Below are 19,500 nucleotides of genomic sequence, written 5' to 3'. Positions count from 1 at the left end.
AATCCTCCATTATCTTCAGGTTGCTGTTAAGATAAAGACCAATGACTACGCTCAGCCTTCCCTCCGGCTACCTCTCTTGCCAGATAGCTCACCTATTTTACCTGCGCTTCCTACTCTTTCCAGCCAACTTGGCTTTTTTTTTTTTTTTTTTTACTTTTTTTAAGTGCCTGGTTTTGGCCCATTTCAGGATCCTAGCACATGATCTTTTCCTGCTACCCAAACCCGGATTGGCTACCTCTTATTTCGTCAAGTCTTAGCTTCAACGTCATCTTGGGGGACGCCTGGGTGGCTCGGTTGGTTAGGCGTCTGCCTTCGGCTTGGGTCATGATTGCAGGGTCCTGGGATCGAGTCCCGTGTCGGGCTGCCTGCTCTGCAGGGAGCCTGCTTCTCCCTCTGACCCTCCCCCTGCTTGTACTTGGGCTCGTTCTCTCTCCCTCTCAAAAATGAATGGAATCTTTAAAAAAAATAATAAACATCATCTTGGGGAAACTCTATGTCCCTACTTTACTAGCTTAGTCTCTCTATAGTGTATTCTCATACTGTCCTGTATTTTTTTCCTCCGTGACATTATCCCAGTTGAAATAATTAGTGTGTGGTGTTACTCATTTGTGCGTTCTCGCTGTAGGTTGTCACCTGCGCAAGTGTAGAAACCATGTCTACCTTGTCCATTGCTGTATCCTCACTTTTTGGCAGTGTCCAGCACATAGTAGATGTTTGATAACTGGCGGAATTATGGTATGTGCATAAAATCTTAGGGTCATTTTTTTTTCTTTTTTCTTTTTTAGGTTAAAGAAAGACCTGATGTGGGAGTTTATATCAAAGATTTATCAGCTTACGTGGTAAATAATGCTGATGATATGGATAGAATTATGACACTAGGCCACAAAAATCGTAAGTGTAGTACAGAATTGTGATTGAACATTTGTGTATTGAGTAGACTTTTAGAAGCAAAACTGGTATGGCACTTTGCCCCACAGAGACTGGAGTTTTAAAGTTTCTTGACAACCCTTTCTCCTTGATTATTTACTATGTAGAGAACATACATGAATGAAAGAGATAACACATTGCCTTCTGTGCTGACCAAAATTTTGTTTCTTGGTAATACTGCTATATATTTGAAACTCATATAGCTAGTTGTCTCTTTTTAGCTATAATAATACTGGTTACATTTATTGAATACTTACTGTGTGGTGAGTGCTTGTGCTAAGTGCTTTCTTTATAAGAGTGATCTTTTTAAAATTCTCAAACTGAACCATGAATGTACTAAATTCCTATTTTATGACTGAGGAAACTGAGACTTAGTCTAAGTAACTTGTCCAAGGTTATGTACTACTTAGTAAGTGGCAGATTGAGTATCTGAACCTAGGCCATTGGTCATCATTAACCGAGCACTTTACTTACTCTCTTTTGTTGACAAGAAAAGCAAACCAAAATTAAATGACATTCTTTTTGTTTTATTTATTTTTAAAAGATTTTTTATTTGTTTATTTGACAGTGAGAGAGAGAGAGAGACAGCGAGAGCAGGAACACAAGCTGGGCGCGTGGGAGAGGGAGGAGCAGGCCTCCCGGCCGAGCAAGGAGCCCGATACGGGGCTCGATCCCAGGACCCTGGGATCATGACCTGAGCTGAAGGCAGACACTTAACGACTGAGCCACCCAGGCGCCCCTAAATGACATTCTTTTTAATAATATATGAAGTTTTGTCTAAAGAATAAAAAGTTGCAGTGCTATTTAATACACAAAACGCCCCAGGCTTAATACTAGTGATGTTGCTAGCAGCAATTAGAGATCAGAGGTAAAGAACAAGAACATAGAAAGTAAACATTTTTTTAAAAGTGTTTTTTGGCTAGACTATAAATCTAGCAAACTCAAGGAAATTAAAGAAAAAATTAAAAAATCAGTTGCATTTTTATAAACCAAGTAGTAGAGGAAGGCCAAATTGCAACAGAAAAATGAGCAAAAGATGTGCATGAATATGTTATTCCCAGAACTATACACATGAACAAGCATACCACAGGATGTTCAATTTGACAAGTAATTGGGAACATGGGTATTAAAACAACAGTGGGAGATATTTTACCTGTTGTTTTGGATGGAGGGATATCCAGGTTCATAAAGCTCTGAAGAGATGGGCACTGGTGATGGGAATGTCAAGTGCTCCAGCCTTTTTGAAGGGGAGTGTAACAGTATCTGCTGAAATTTTTAAAATGCATTTCTTTTGACCCAGTGTTTCTAATTTGAATATGTATCTAGATACATATCGATATGTCTATATTGATAAATATCTAGAAAAATATCTTTAGACATAAACAGTGACTTATTGAAACATTATTTATAATAGCAAAAAGTTTGATGCAGTCTAACTATCAGTAAAACATTGGTTATATAAATTATGGCACAGAAATACTATGGACCGTAATGAAGCTATTAAAAAAAAGAGTTAAATCTACATGTAGAGAATCTTGAAAGATTTTCAAGATACATCGTTAAGTGAAAAGAAAGGAAATTACAGAATAGTATGTACTGCATCATCCCATTTATAGATGTGGAAAAAAGCCAAATTGTTGAACAGCTATGTATTTGGGCAGTGTGTGTGTGTGTGTGTGTGTGTGTGTGTGTGTGTGTGTGTGTGTGTGTGTGTGTGTGTGTGTGTGTGTGTGTGTGTGTGTGTGTATGTATGTATCAACTTGTGTGTATGTTAAACACTAGTGAAAGGACATTTAATAGTGGTTACCTTTAGGTAAGGGGCAGTAAGATTGGAGAACAGGGATATATGGAGCTTTTACTTTATGTTTTTGTATGTCTGTATTTCTGAATTTTTTTTATACCAGGAGTATACGCATGTATTGCTTATTCAGTAAAAAAATTTTTGACTTATGATTCCATTCATAGTAATGATCAAAACCACCCCTTCAAAACAAAACAAAACAACAAAAAACCCCCACAAAAACCTTCCATAAACAACTGAAAGTTTAATTTGGTATGTGAGATTCATTCAAGGAAAACTAAACAATTCTAATGAGAGAAATGAAATGAAATGAAGACAAAGGCATTTGAAGACCTAAGAGAGCAGAGGAAAATATTCTTACTCTAAGAATTAGACATTTACACTCTTACAAGTATTCAAGTAGAAAATATCTAAGATATTACAGATACCCAAGTAGAAAAGTTCTAACATAAAAATACTAATTTTATCGTATTGAAATAGAGTAAAATAACTATTCAGGGGAAAATAGCAGAGGGAGGAAATGTGACAGTAAAAGCTGCTATTTTAAATAGATGAAAAATTGGTACAAATATAAAATTAGTTCCTGTTTTGTCCAGGTGGTCACAGTATAGAAATAGTTAATTTCGCACTTAAGAAAATAAGCCTTTCATCCCATGAACAAATAGGTGACCTGCTTAGCAATTAAAATGCATTCAAAATAGTCACTTACATTTGCATTGTGGGCACCATTGTAAATTGGCTAATATTTCTGTAGAGCAGGGCTTTTCAGCCATTAAACCATTATCATTTTCTTTAAAAAATATTCTTTTTGAATAGGTAATCCATACACATGTAAAATTCAAAAGGCACCAAAGTATACATTGAAAAACAAGTCTTGGGGCGCCTGGGTAGCTCAGTTATTAAACGTCTGCCTTCGGCTCAGGTCATGATCCCAGGGTCCTGGGATCAAGCCCCACATCAGGCTCCCTGCTCCGTGGGAAGCCTGCTTCTCCCTCTCACACTCCCCCTGCTTGTGTTCCCTCTCACTGAGTCTCTCTCTGTCAAATAAATAAATATAATCTTTAAAAAAAAAAAGAAAAAGAAAAACAAGTCTTTCTCCTACCCTTGGGTCTCAGTCACCTAGTTCCCACGCCTGGTGGAACTCCCATTACTTTGTCATGTCCCCTTCCTGATACCGTCTTTGTATGCCTAAGTGTGTATTTTTATTTATTATTTTTTTAAGATTATTTATTTATTTGCCAGAGAGAGCACAAGCAAGGGGGGTGGCAGGCAGAGGGAGAAGCAGACTCCCCGCAGAGCAGGGAGCCCGATGTGGGACTCGATCCCAGGACATGAAAATATAGGAGATAATCTTAAGTGCAAAAGCCAGAAGATAAAATAATACTCCGTATGTGTATCACTACTGATCAGATGTTATGAAGTGGTGTTAGATTTTATTTTGTTTTTTTAAAGATTTTATTTTTAAGTAATCTCTGCACCTAATGTGGGCTCAAACTTAAAACCCTGAGATCAAGAGTCACATGCTCCACTGATTGAGGAAAGCAGGTGCCCCTGGATTTATTTTTTAAGTATTTTTGGAAAAAATACGTAAGTTTGTAATATGATTTAAAAGAAAATTTGTGTGGAGTCACAAATCCTTGTATTTTCTTTCACTAATTTTTGTTTTATCTTCTTCCATTGGGCATTCCTTTATGACTGCAGTTTACATTCTAATTATCTGACTTCTAATATAACCACATGCTAATAAAGAATACCCTTTTAATCTTCAAATTATAAAATCAGCTTGCATGGAGAAATTCTGCATGAATATATAGTAAGAAGATAATTTTGACATTGGCTAAAATTAACAAAATGCTTTTCAAATACTTGGCAATTAAAAAAAACTAATACATGCCTATTATAAAAAACAAAACAGACCTTTTTCTTTACATAATACACTTATGTAAAATATTTATACTCACATAAATACTTGGTATATTTTGAGTGGATGCTTTTGTTTAATAGAAATAGAATTGTACTATATATTTCTTTCTCTGTTTTTTTTTGGTTTTTTTTTTTTTTAGTTCATACGTTATGTGTATCTTTCCACGTCATACATACAGATCTGTTTTGTGTTTTTAAAGGACTGTTTAGTAGTCCATAGTATGACTATTTTTCTTTAGATTTTATTTATTTATTTAGAGAGAGAGCATGCAAGTGGGGGTGGGGGGGTGTGGGAGAGGAAGAGGGACGGTTCGATCTCACGACCTGAGCCAAAATCAAGAGCCAGACGCTTAACTGACTAAGCCACCCAGGTGCCCCATGACTGTTCTTTAATAGATTGGCCACTGTCCTTTTGGTTGTTTCTGATCTCTTGATATTGCAAACAGTGCTGTACTGAATATCCTGTATCATCTCATGCATATATGCAAGTATTTCTGTGATTTAGATTCTCGGAACGTAATACTTTTTAGAGACAGCTGAAACAGCAATAATTTTTTAAATTATTTAACTTTTTTTTTTTAACCTAAGTTAGTTATTTTTTTAGTCAGTAATACTTGGGATTGAAATTAAGTATTTTATCCTAAAATTACCTTTGTAGTATGAGAAACATTACAAATTCTTTTGTCAAGAGAAATTTCTAATGTTAAATAAACCTATGCTTTTCTGGTTTAGCCATGCTCTCTGGCTCTTCGCTATGATGAAATTAAGTATTTCAAACCATTCTGGATATTTAATTATTTTTAAAAATACTCCCTCTTGTTATACCTTTTAAGAATTTCCTTCCTTTCTTCAAGGTTCTGTTGGTGCAACTAATATGAATGAACATAGTTCCCGTTCCCATGCCATCTTTACAATTACTATAGAATGCAGTGAAAAAGGCGTTGATGGCAACATGCATGTCAGAATGGGGAAGCTCCATCTTGTAGATCTTGCTGTAAGTAACAGGACGCTACTCAAGGAATAACTTGTGATTTTTTGCATTTTATAAGTGAATAAAAATTCAAGTGAGAATGTGTGATTTACATACAGTTTTTAAGTTGTTTGTGTATGTGTTTTTAACTTATTATTTATTATGGAATATTTCTAACTTCTAATGTCTACAAAAGTACTAAGAATAGTATGCTCTCCCATGTACCCATGACCCAACTTCAATCCATTCATGGCCAGTTCTGTTTCATTTCTATCATCAGCCACTTTTTCCCTTCCTGTATTATTTTGAAGCAAATTCCAGATACCATAGCAGATTTTTTAGTGTCAAATTTTGTTTTAAACTTTCAGAGGAATATTCTGTATTTTTAATTTTAGCTTTATTTCTGTCTCTGTTTATTGCTAGGGTTCAGAAAGACAAGCAAAAACTGGAGCTACTGGACAGCGTCTAAAGGAAGCCACAAAAATCAATCTTTCGCTTTCCACCCTTGGTAATGTAATTTCTGCCTTGGTTGACGGAAAAAGCACTCATGTTCCTTATCGCAACTCTAAACTGACTCGTCTTCTTCAGGATTCCTTAGGAGGAAATTCAAAAACCATGATGGTAAGACTTAATTGTAGAATAGTTATCATCAGGAAAATTTCAGATTCCTGTTTATGCCAGTAATTGCTATGCATAACATTTTTAAAACTATTGATTATTTCACTTGTGATTTATGGTTATTCTTTTTCAAGTACGCTGTGTGTGCTAATCCATATAATGGTGTTTGGAAATCCATGTGATTGATGCTTTCTTGTTCAAGAAGGCTAGAGGAGAACAACTATATTTCAAAAATTATTTTTGATGTATTCATAATGGTAGTATTAATTTTAACTGCATCAAGTGTAAAATGTTTTGTATTCCTAATTCAACAGTGTGCGAATATTGGGCCAGCAGATTACAATTATGATGAAACTATCAGTACATTACGGTATGCTAACCGTGCTAAGAATATTAAAAATAAAGCTAGAATTAATGAAGACCCAAAGGATGCTTTGCTTCGCCAGTTTCAGAAAGAAATAGAGGAACTGAAAAAAAAGCTTGAAGAAGGTAACTTTTTCTCAAAATATTAATGTGAATGTTGGCTAAAAATATGTTGCTTAACCACGAAATGTTCTAATAAAAACAACTTATTAAAATTCTTTGAGCATCTAACTTTGATACTGAAAGCAATATTTCTGCAAGGTAACTTGATACACACTTTAGCATTTTCATATTAAGTTTAAGTATAATTATGCAATATTTGTGTATGTAATTTTTTAAAAATTCATTTAATTTAAACCTCCATCTCAATCCTCTCAGTCCCCATTTCCTTTTATAGATTTTATTTGGCCACTTACTGAATAATGAATTTTTTTTGTCTTTGTATAAGAGCAAGTTTTACCATATATGTATTTAGGTGAAAATGACCCAGAGTTCTTTGAGAAAGATTTCAGTCACCAATATTCAAAGTAAAGAAACCTATCAGAGTCATGGGTAAACAGAATTTACTATAAGTAAAAATTCGTTGTGTGACTTTGAAAATATGCTTTTATGCTTATATTTGAACATGAGATTCTGTTTGGGGAATCCTTTTCTAACAAGATGTTAGAAGGTTAGAAAGTCTGAAGACCTTGTTCATGAGGATGAGAAATTCACAGACTGTCTTTAAGTGCTCAGTGACTCTACACTTTCATGCTAAGAACTGATTGGCATAGGGCTCCTTTTCATACCAGGTAAACAAAAGGCTTCAGAATGGTTTTTTTTTTTTATAGTTTGTGGGGAAACTGGATAGAACAAATGTGAGTTGCAGAGATGCCACCATCACAGATGTTTGGAAAGGGTACTGATTCAATAAACTTGAGTAAGATTTTTTGAGGAAAAGCAGTAATTGAGCTGCCTCTTAGATAATGAAATTTGGTATTTTAAATATGACCACTAGGTGGTATTTATAGTCAGTATGTTTTAAAGATTTAAAATTTCTTAGATTTGTTAATGTTCAGTTCACACCTTTATTTTGCTGCCTTTATTTTTTTACATTTTTTCATTGTGGCAAAATAAACCTAACATAAAATTTACTACCTTATCTATTTTTATTCTGTGGCATTAAGTATGTTAACATTGTTCTGTAACCATTACCGTCATCCATCCCTAAAACTTTTTACTCATCCCCAAATGAAGCTCCGTACCCATTAAACATTAACTCTCCATCCCCCTCTCTGCCTCAGCCTCTGGTAACCACTATTCTGTCTCTGAATTTGACTATTCTAGATAACTCATATGAGTAGAATCATATAATACATGTGCTTTTGTGTCTGGCTTATTCTACTTAGCAAGATGTCTTCAAGGTTCATCCATATCATAGCATGTGTCAGAATTTCCTTCCTTTTTAAGGCTGAATAATATCCCATTGTTTGTATATACCACATTTTGTTTATCCATTCATCTTTTGGTGGACACATGGGTCGCTTCTGCCTTTTGACTACTGTAAATAATCTGGCTATGAATGTGGGTGTACAGATATGTGTTGAATTCTTGCTTTCAGTTCCTTTGAGTATATACCCAGAAGTGGAATTGATTGATCATGGGGTAATGCTGATTTTATTTTTAAGACATTTCATTTCACTGATGCTTATGACATTTGTTTTTATAATCCAGTTAACAGTTGAGTGTTATAATATGGTAAATACAGTTGATCATATAAACAATAAAAATCAGGCAAAAACATTAAAAGAGTAATTTTTGAAAATTTTTATAGACTTCTAGAAAACTTGGAAGTATAGTGAGTTCCTATATATTCATCACTCAGCTTCCCCTTATGTTAACATCTTATATGACTGGAACATCTTACATTGAACATCTTACAGTTATTGGCATCAGGAATTTTACATTGATACAGACTTATTAACTCATCTATTGATCTTATTCAGATGTTGAGTTTGCCCTCTAGTGCCCTTTTCCCTAGTCCAGGATGCAGTCTAGCATCACATAGTGCATTTAGCTGTCTCCTCTAGTCTCCAGTTCCTCATCTTTCTCTGTCTTTCATGGTCTTGACACTGTAAAAGTTATATATTTGTAGAATGTTCCTCAATTTGGGTCATCTGTAGTTCTCTCATAAGTATTCTGCAAGGTTTCTTCACTCTAAATTCTATAATTTTACATTTTCCTTTGAACTTAAGGTGTGTCTTGTGGTGAGATACTTTGAAACTACTAAAAGGTCCTGTTTCTTATATTTTTTCCCACTAGTTTGAGCATCCATCAGGGGTTCTTGCCAGCAACAATAATTCTGTGGCATTTGCTCCTTGATGACTTTGTCTTCTCGGCATCCTTTTAATGTTTAATGTTTGGAATTCTGTTGTAAGGGGGAGTAGTCCCTCCTCCCCTATTTGTTTATTCAATTATTTATTTATGTCAGTATTGACTCAGGGATATTTATTTTAGTCTGTGCATTATATAATACAATAATATCATTATTTGTTTTATTGCTCAGATTGTTTGAGCTTTTGCCATAGGAGCTCCTGAATTCAGGGTAGTTGCTACATCCTTTCAGCATACTTCCATCAGTTTTTTGATTTTTGGTTTTGAGTGCTTTCTTTATTTCCGGCACCACAGATGTTTCTTTTCTTCTTCTTCTTCTTCTTCTTCTTCTTCTTCTTCTTTTTTTTTTTTTAAGATTTTATTTGTCAGAGAAAGTGTACAAGCAGGGGAACCAGCAGGCAGAGGGAGAAGCAGGCTCCCCGCTCAGCAACAAGCCAGATGCGGGACTCGATCCCAGGACGTTGGGATCATAACCTGAGCCGAAGGCAGATGCTCAACTGACTGGGCCACCCAGGCGTCCCTTAGGCTCATTTTATACATTCCTTACCCTGGCATAAAACCATCTCTTTCTCCCTAGCTCCTTTTTAGTGGAGAATAGTATTTATTTATTTATTTATTTATTTATTTATTTATTTATTTATTTATTTGACAGACACACAGCGAGAGGGGAACACAAGCAGGGGGAGTGGGAGAGGGAGAAGCAGACTTTCCGCTGAGCAGGGAGTCCGACATGGGACTCGATCCCAGGACCCTGGGATCATGACCTGAGCCAAAGGCAGACGCTTAATGACTGAGCCACCCAGGTGGCCCTAGGGGAGAATGATATTTAGAAACTAAAACTTGGGCATTAGGTGCATTCGTTACAACCAGGGTGTCATTGTTACTAGGCCTAAAGAAAATATTTTTAATGAATTCTTTCTCCCAATATGCTTATCTCTTCCTATCCATTATTTACTGGTTTAGATATTATCATTTGTGATTATTGTATATTTATTTTTCTCCCCAAATACCTGTTTTTTTAGACATCATACACGGACAGTGTTATTTTTAAATAACTATTTTGAAGGTAATATAGTACTGATCTGCATTATTAGTTTAATTATACCCTTTGATTTTTGTTTTTAAGTTATTATACTCTTTGTACAAATAAGCCCTTCTTCTTTTCTTTTGATATAGTCCTGAAAGTGGGATAACTGTGTTAGATGAGTTTTATGGTTTTTAAAAAATACGCAGGTTGAATGAATTTTTAAAAATCTTAAACAGAGGGGTGCCTGGCTGGCCTAGTTGATGGAGCATGTGACTCTTGATCTCAGGGTTGTGGGTTTGAGCCCCATGTTGGGTGTAGAGATTACTTAAGAAAATATTTAAAAACTAAAATCTTATACAGAAAACTGAGGAGAAAATGCTCCCCCAAAGTGATTCCTTTCTTAAAGAATTGAAATAATGACTTTAACTTGAAATTTTTATATATACGTAGAACTTTATTTAAACTAATGATTTGAAATTGTAAGTAGATCAGAATTTATTTTTGAAAGATTTTATTTATTTGAGAGAGCAAGAGAGGGAGCAGAAGAAGTGGGGAGCACAAGCAGGAGGGGAACATGAGCAGGTAGGTGCAGCAAGGCTCCCCGCTGAGCAGAGAGCTGGATGTGGGACTCCATCCCAGGACCCTGGGATCACGACCTGAGCCGAAGGCAGGTGCTTAACTGACTGAGCCACCCAGGCGCCCTTTAAGTAGATCAGAATTTAACTTCTCTTTAGGAACTTTAAAATAAAGCCTCTGAGGTTAGCATGTGATATACTGTTTAGGAATATTAAAATACGTTTTGTTTAGGGCCACAAACTTATATCTTTTCCTGAGGTTAGCATGTGATATACTGTTTAGGAATATTAAAATACGTTTTGTTTAGGGCCACAAACTTAATGGCAGGCCATAACCTGGCATAGAATATAAATTGATTTGTAAAATTTTGTTCAAGGGGAAGAGATATCAGGCTCCGATATCAGTGGATCGGAGGAGGAGGATGATGAAGAGGGCGAAGTTGGAGAAGATGGAGAGAAAAGGAAAAAAAGAAGGGGTAAGTTCTTTTTAGTGTTCTAGAAATTAACTGGGGTTGCTACCTCATATGGTTTAACATTCATCTGAGTGCATGCCTTTTGCCATTTTTAGTTATGGTAGCAAGTCACACAAGAGGATATATGCCATATACGTGATTAACTTTGCCTTATATTTTTCTCCTCTGCTGATCTCCTACTTACAGTTGAATCATAATGCCATATGTTCTTTTACAGTTTAGAATTGTAAAAATCTGTGACAGTGGTTATACCATGTAAAGATTTCATTCAGGGTTTTAATTTTATGTGGGGACTTGGATTTGCGTTGGGAACCTAAAATTTTTTTTAGGAAATCAGGATAATGTGGCGTGTTTCTCAAGTATGGTTAGGCTTTAGAAGTCACTGAATTTTTAAATGATGGATTTGTATGAGGATTCTATTTTTTTAATTTAATACTTTGCATTATAAAATGTACTTTCATTCTTACCCTTTTATGGGGCATTTGTTGCCACGTGTGAAGTAAGTTTGTATTTATTATGATAAAGATATAGATAACAGGCAAAAGAGAGACATATTATAATGGCCCACTTTTCAAATGTTTTTGCTCTTAATGTTTATTTGTTTCAGAACTCTCTTCCATTAATGTGGATCATTAATATGTGGATCATTGTTTGCAAGCTGGTGCATATTTTGCTTGTCTTATTAAAATGATCTTGCTGAAAATAAACCCAGGAGTCCCAAATTTTAAAACCAAAGGTTCTGTAACTTCAAAAGACAGGAAGAGCATGATTTAGAGGAAGAGCATGATTTAGAGTAGAACTATAGTCTACTGGCCCACCACCTGTTTTTATAAAGAAAATTTTATTAAACATCCATGCTCATTTGTTTGTAGATGATGTACAGCTACTTTCTGATGAGGCTGTATGGCCCACAAAGCCTAAAGCACTTATTATCTGTCCCTTAACAGAAAATGCTTGCTGACCCCTTATTTAGATAAATGGTTTTGTGTTCATACCTATTTTTTCATAGACTGTCCATAGCTAAAGCAGATCATAGATTTGTTAAAAATAAAATTTAAAATAGAAAAAAATGCTATTGCTTAATATGTTAAAATATTGATTAGTAGGATACCTTCCTTCTAGGCTTAGAAATTTTAAAATTTTTAGTGAGCCTTTCACAGTTTTGCCGTGAAACCTGAAACATACGTAATTATATCCAATTGCTTGATGTTTTGGTGGAGAGTAAAATTGGAGACAAGCCAAGCTATCTGTGATGAAGGGTAACTCATCATTCCTATAGTTTTAATTGTGCATAACTTTAAATTTTAAAACTCACTTCCTGTAACTTACCAGGTAAATAGTTTAAATAGACTTAAATGTCACCAAATGCCTTGTTTTTTATTCCTGTCATTCCAAGCCTCTGAGTAACTGCGTTGTAAGTGGGCAGTGGGGTTGGCCCACCGTAGACGCTTAAAGGAACCCAGTTTCTAACTGCCCCATCTGGCTTTGTAACTAGAGAATATTGGGTGGTCTACCAAGGCTGGTATTAAGGGAAAGTGCATTTTGGTTCTTTAATGCAAAGCGTGATTGTTCTTTAAAATTCTCTCTGTGGAACTGAATTTTCCTGTGTGTATGTGTTCATTTTCTTGTCTCCTCTTCCTTTGGCTCCCGTCGGGCTCACTTCCTTGTCTTCCAGGCAGTAGCAGTGGCAGTAGCTCAGACTCTACATGCTCTGTCATAGAGAAGCCTCTGGATAAGTCCTTGCCCAGTGAGTGCTAGCTCTTACATTCTCTCACGGAGCTTTGGCTTTCCCATCACCCATGGGCTTCATTTCAGAAATGCTGCGCTGCTCCCCGTCATTACTTAAAGAGTACATGTTGGACTTCTCAGCAGAACAAAGCATGTGATGATTTCCCCCTTCCTCATTGCTTCCAGTTAACTGTAACTGTTAAAACGTGTGCTTAATGCTTATGTTTGAGACAATGGAAGAGAGATTCGTGCTTTTGCAATTGAGATAATGTAAAGAGAGCTAGTAAGCTGTCTGAAAGAATAATTCTTATGGTTCCCTTTTATGTTTCAGGATAAACTTCCAATCCTAGTCAGTAATAAGGGACGTGCAGTAATGAAGCCTGAATTTCTAAAAGTACCGATTACATTTGGCAACACACCAATGCCCATTATAACATGTCTTAAGTTATAAAGATTTTATGCTTTGGTGTCCTACTCTTAGGGGTAGCTTAAGATTGAAAGCTCCCAAAGTTTGAAGCAAGTAAAGATACATTGGTTAGTATTTTATTTCAAATGGCCACTTTTCTCAACTACCTGCTTGATTTTAAGAAACTTTCTAAGCTATGATTAGAGAATTCAGATCCACAAGAAGTTAATGCAGGATCTGTTTAGACGTATTTCAGTCATAAAGGCTTTTTCTTAAACCTTAAATCAGTTGAAAAGTATTACTAATTTTATTTATATTTTTAGAAGAAAAGGGAATTGATTTTTTTTTCTACTAGATTGCAGCTTACTGCCTTTTAAAGCATTATCTGTGTACTTACTTTTCCAAAAGTAGTAACAAACACGTTTGGTTATTCTTAACGCATTTAGCTTTCTAGAGGAAGATTTCCAAGAATATTAGGAATCGTTTTCTCTCTTGACAATTCTTACATTTTACCAAAACAGTTTTATAGGACAATTTATGAAATACAAGAAATTGCTTTAGAAACCATATAGAGGTATTATTTTGTATTATAAACGGTCAGATATGAGAAAATACCTGAGTGGCATTATAATTTAAGTTTCGGTTTTAAAATTTACCTTAATCTTTAAAGAGTAGTTATATGAAAGTATGTTATGAAATGAGTTGTACTTGGTTCAATTCATGGAGTTTTGGTTACTGTTTGTGTACCTAGCACATAACATTAAGTTCTTCTGTTGTGATGTGGGCGTATTGGTGAAGTGGAAAAATGGTTTTCCCAGCATGTGGTTGCTGTGTGTAACTTATATGTATCTTCCCTTTTAAAAATACGAATGGCTTTTTTTTTAAGGTGTTCTTTGCTTGAATCATCAGTTGATCATTTACCTCAATGGAATTATAATTACCCTTAACAATCTACTAATGGATTGAATGCAAGTTCGTTAGTATACAGGTGTACTTCACTTTATGCAATTAATTTTTTTTCTGAAAAAATTGCTTATAAATCACATTGGAAAATCAAATCTGTTGGGAGAACTTGCTGTCCTTAATATTTCTTCATTAAATCCTTTTGTTAATCAAATTATCACTGCAGATTACTGTAATCCAATTTATCTCTTTAGTTGATTGAGGTTTTTGTGTTGGATTTTCTTAAAGGGGAGGCACACCTGTATGGGATCTTTATATTAGAACATTGAATTGGGAAATTTAGAAATTGACAGTGCAAATTTTGCTACTTTTAACTTACTGATTTTTCAAATTGGCATAATTTTCTGTTTTGTCCTTTTACATTACTTCCCAGATCTTAGCAGGTTCCCAATTCCATGTGTACCATTAGTATAACCACTTGGTGCTGAACTGTTATATTTGCAGAAGTCTGGGAGTCATTGTGAGCTCTTGAGATTGATTTGAATTGTAATCTTAGTCTAAATTAATGGTATTTGCTTTAATTACATCTCTGATTGTGTTGAATATGTTTTTCTTTTTACATAAAGCTGCTCTTTTTCAGTTTTGATGATTTATTTCTATATTTATACTATAAATAAATGCTGTTAAACATTTTTCTTTGTTTTACAAAGGAAATAATGGTTTTCTTTTTTTCCTCTTCATCTCTGTGCATATGCTTCCTGTCTACGATTTGCTTACTACTCTTACTGAAAGATCAAGCAGGTTGGTGTGATTGATTTGCACTCCACATGGTACAATTATTTAAACTATAAAGAACTTTGTTATTTAACTACATTACATTTTTTAAATTTAATAGTTTTTTTTCAAGGTAAGTATCTGTCTTTTGTATTTAAAAAAATCTTTGAACATTAGCTCTTTTTTTTTTTTAAACTTTTTCTCCTAAATTAAAAAAAAAATTCATTTCAGTTTTTGTTCAGGAAGCTATTAGGAACATTCTTGTTTCCAAATGATGTTTTTAGAAGAACAATTCAGAAGTATTAGATTGACAGTGACAACCATACTGGATTCTCTAGACCTAATTGACAAAATAGACAAATATAACACCAGAACCAGATGACATGATCTTTTTTCCTAAATTTTTAAAGATCCGTTAAACCAAATTTTGGTAATACAAATTTAAATGATTTTCACTTTCAAGCTTTTTTTTTTTTTTTTTAAGCAAGGAGTCAAATGCCTGGTTACTTATGTTCATAGGTGCTCATGTAATGAAAATAAAATTAATTCAGTTAAGTCTTCCCAAAATTCTTCCCTTTCACTTTATCTTGCCGAAGTTCATTTTGGCAGTTTTGGTTGGGACACATGGCAAAGAGCAACTAAAAGTATTACTACTCCTGTTTGGCTTAATTAAATACTGTATGACATCACCATTTTTTTTTAAGATTTGTTTACCTGAAATTTTGTGCTGAATTGTGTCATGCAGTATCAGAAGAAGGATTTTTGGTTGGTTTGGTTAAGATTTTTAGAAAATCAATCTAAAAGTGACTTTTAGTGATGTCATGATTTTAAATGCCTGCTTAGGAAAGTTGGAATATATTCACACTTAGCCTAACATATTATTTGGAGAGAAATACAGTGATTTATCTGAATAATATTGACTAGAAATTATGTTACTTAAATATTAAACTTTTGAAACTGAACCTAGCTATAAATGCATGGTCATCTCTATGAGAATGTTGTAAGAGCACAGGAAGATTTTTGCTGCTAAAGCAGAAGTTGGAAAATACTACCTGAATGGTTTTTAATAACTAATGCAATTCAGGCCTAGTAGTAATTCATCAACAGGTTGTGCTTTTGTATTTCTACATGTAATATCTTTTTATTTTACTGCCTCTTAATGGGGTTGGAAACTAGGTTTTTAACTGTTAACCAAACAATTAGAACCCTACATGCCTAAAAATTAATGTGCATATGTTTATCAGATCATTTCCACTATACTGTTAGTATCCATGTCTTCAGAGGTTTTTTTATCTTAACATACTTGCTATTTTTTCTTTAAATATTTGTAATTCTGAGGTAGAAAGTAAGTTATAATTTTTTAATGCATGCACTTTATTTATTTTTAAAGATTTTATTTTTACATAGTCTCTATACCCAGCGTGGGGTTCAAACTCACAACCCCAAGATCAAGAGTCACATGCTCTACCAGCTACACCAGCCAGGCGTCCTCTGCATGCACTTAACTTTATACTTGAATCTACACTTTCCCCCCTCAAATTTCTAAGAAATAGTACTACTGATTAGAAATCCTTTCTAGGAGTTCACTGTGAACAAGAATTAGATTACTTTTTAAAATTATTTTTTTAACAGCATAAATCAGAACATTTAATATAGGTGACTGTGCCAAAGAAGCCAGCATATTCAGGTCTACATCCTGACTTTTGGAATGCAATGAATCACACCACACCAAAGCATGAATTTGGATCAGTGCTCTTATTTACTCTTTTATTTAACTGACTTGTTTTGTGGCTTAAGTTCCCTTTGGACTTTTATTTCTATAGAAATGAAGGGTAATGTATTTTAAACCCTTGGGTTTTTTTTTTTTTTTAATATAATTATATCCTAAAGATTTAAAGTCTATGAATAATTCTTCATCTCATAGTTCCTGAAAGTATATATTCAGATATATATCTGCATCATCATTTTTCAGTTCTCTTTCCTTGTTAGCAGGAGGGGCTCGCTTTTGGGTGGAGGCATTAACAATTTATAAACTCCTCTGGTTTACATTCTTCTGTGGTCCTTTGGGAAGGAAGTTAAGAATGACAGAAAGCTTTCAGGAGAGCTTCACACCAATTCTACGAAAAGTTCGATTGTTTTTCTAAAGGAAAGTGTGTTTCAAAGAAATTGTATTACCAGAAATGAATTCTATTTGATTCAGTTTCATAACCAGTTTAATAACCTTGTTTTTTATTTTCTCTTTTTGATTTCTCATTTTAATTTCATGATTTTTAAATTCATTCAGTAAGCTTTTATTGAACAACTGTTGTGTGTATATGAAACACTCTACTAGGCACTATAGTCAGAATAATCAATTGGAAGCTGTATTTCCAGCTTTATTATTTGGTAGTATTTCTACTTATATTTGATACTTGGCATATTTAAAATGGCTTAGGTTTGGGATCCTGAGTTTGACATAGTAATGAGCTATTTTAGTTGCTCATTTAAGATATGATGATAGATCATGGTAGCTCAGCAACTTTATGTAAAATGCCTGGTTAATTATAATATAACCATTATATAATTAGTATAAAACTTCGTCCTTTAAGGTATACTATGAGATGAAATACTTCCAAATAATTTTATTAGACATAAATTTTAGAAAAACTCTGAAGATACATATTAGAAACTTGCTATTTTGCCTGACATTTGTATCTGTGCAATTTATGTCTATATGTGACTTCTGTTTATTCATTTATTTTAGTAAGTTTTGGGGAGGCATTTTAGGAGGCCACTTGATTTTGTACCTAGTTATCAGAAAAAAGTAACTAAATAATTATACTGCTTTTTTGAACAGATATCTTATTTGGGGACCCATAGATCCTTTGTTTTTTTTTAAATTTATTTGGCTTTCCTTTATTAACCTTTCTCTTTTTTTTCCCTACTTACCTGTTTTGCTTCTCTTTCACATACTTTTGTTCTTAGTTATCATTGCACAATTACACAACATTTTGTTTAGCAATTAGTTAAAAAGTTATTCTAGGAACATAATAAATAGAAATAAAATATTTATTTGATTTCCTTAAAATGTTATATTTTGTATTATTGAGGAATGTGTCTTTATAATTGAAGATAATTTACACAAATCTGAAAAATTGGCTCCAAAGTGATTGTTGGAATTAAATGACTCATATAGGTAAAAAGAAAGTATCCCCAGATAAGATGGTTGAAATGCAAGCAAAAATTGATGAGGAGAGAAAAGCACTTGAAACAAAGCTTGATATGGAAGAAGAAGAAAGAAACAAGGCTAGAGCTGAATTAGAGAAACGGGAGAAAGATCTTCTTAAGGCCCAGTGAGTATTACTTAATTGAGATGGATTCGTGATTTTAAATTTCTGGTATTTTTCATAGGATATATAAGAAAGAAAATTGAATAGTAGTTAAAAGCTTGATTTTTGTCTCTCAAATAGCTTTTTTGGATAGAGGGTTTTGTTGTATGTGTTCTGTATCCAAAAATTACATCTGTTTTTATTATTTCATCTCTATGTAGGAGGAAAAATTATCAGTGAACTTGGATGTTATAGATTAAATCATAAGTTAATTTATACTACCCTGTGATATAATTTGATAGAGGTGTTACATAATTTTATCCCAATTTTAAAATTTTGCCTCCAGATACCTGTAAAGTTTTGGGAAATGATATTGATAGAACAGTAGATAATTGACGGATATTCTCATTTTTAATCAACAGACAAGAACATCAGTCTTTGCTAGAGAAATTATCTGCACTGGAGAAGAAGGTAATTGTGGGTGGTGTTGATTTGTTGGCAAAAGCTGAGGAACAAGAGAAACTTCTTGAAGAATCTAATATGGAACTGGAAGAACGGAGGAAAAGAGCAGAGCAACTTCGCAGAGAACTTGAGGAAAAAGAGGTAGTGTGACTTTCTGGTTTTGGTTGACACTTTGCCTTAAGTATTTAAGTCCTCTAGTGAAAAGCTTTGTAGCTATCATCTTTAATTAATTAAGTGTAGTGGACACACAGTGTTACACTAGTTTCAGATGTACAACATAGAGTGGTTAAACTTCTCTATATGTTATTCTGTGCTCACCACAAGCGTAGCTGCCATCTGTCACCGTATAATCCTATTACGGTATGATTATGTTCCCTATGCTGTACCTTTCATCCCCATGACTTATTCCATAACCAAAGGCCTGTACCTCCCACTCCGCTTCACCCATTTTCCTGTCTCCCCCAGGCCCAACCATCAGTTTGTTTTCTGTAGTGATGGGTCTGTTTCTGCTTTTTGTTTGTCTCCTTGTTCATTTGTTTTGTTTTTTAGATTGCACATATAAGTGAAATCATATGGTGTTTATCTTATATCTATAATCTTAATTAAATTTTAAAGCAGATCTGTGAATTGCTTTGAAAGATAATAGTTGCTAAACATTTTTATCATTTGTTAAAAAATTAAATTTTTGGTTTAATGAAGAAAATTAAAGTTTATCAATTTTTGTTGTAGCAAGAACGCTTGGATATTGAAGAAAAATATACCAGCTTGCAAGAGGAAGCACAGGGAAAAACCAAGAAATTAAAGAAAGTTTGGACTATGCTGATGGCTGCCAAATCAGAGGTTGGTCTCCTAGAAATTACCTACAAAGG

General features: G+C 34.1%; 1 protein-coding gene across 5 annotated transcripts in view; it reads left to right on the top strand.

Moving 5' to 3' along the window:
• Positions 1-19,500, top strand: part of KIF3A (kinesin family member 3A) — a 55,522-nt gene that overhangs the window by 26,277 nt on the left and 9,745 nt on the right. For 3 of the 5 annotated variants that reach the window (XM_027604504.2, XM_027604503.2, XM_027604508.2), the window contains exons 5-14: positions 786-891; positions 5,506-5,645; positions 6,045-6,242; positions 6,554-6,728; positions 10,955-11,053; positions 12,726-12,797; positions 14,880-14,888; positions 18,037-18,193; positions 18,592-18,772; positions 19,361-19,471. In XM_027604504.2, the coding sequence (XP_027460305.1) occupies positions 786-891; positions 5,506-5,645; positions 6,045-6,242; positions 6,554-6,728; positions 10,955-11,053; positions 12,726-12,797; positions 14,880-14,888; positions 18,037-18,193; positions 18,592-18,772; positions 19,361-19,471 (1,248 nt within the window). The remainder of the gene's footprint in view (positions 1-785; positions 892-5,505; positions 5,646-6,044; positions 6,243-6,553; positions 6,729-10,954; positions 11,054-12,725; positions 12,798-14,879; positions 14,889-18,036; positions 18,194-18,591; positions 18,773-19,360; positions 19,472-19,500) is intronic. The other 2 variants (XM_027604505.2, XM_027604506.2) reach the window with 2 other exon arrangements.

This window comes from Zalophus californianus, chromosome 5, assembly GCF_009762305.2.
Source record: "Zalophus californianus isolate mZalCal1 chromosome 5, mZalCal1.pri.v2, whole genome shotgun sequence".
Classification (NCBI taxonomy): Eukaryota; Metazoa; Chordata; class Mammalia; order Carnivora; family Otariidae; genus Zalophus; species Zalophus californianus.
This window is presented reverse-complemented; position numbering and strand designations above follow the sequence as displayed.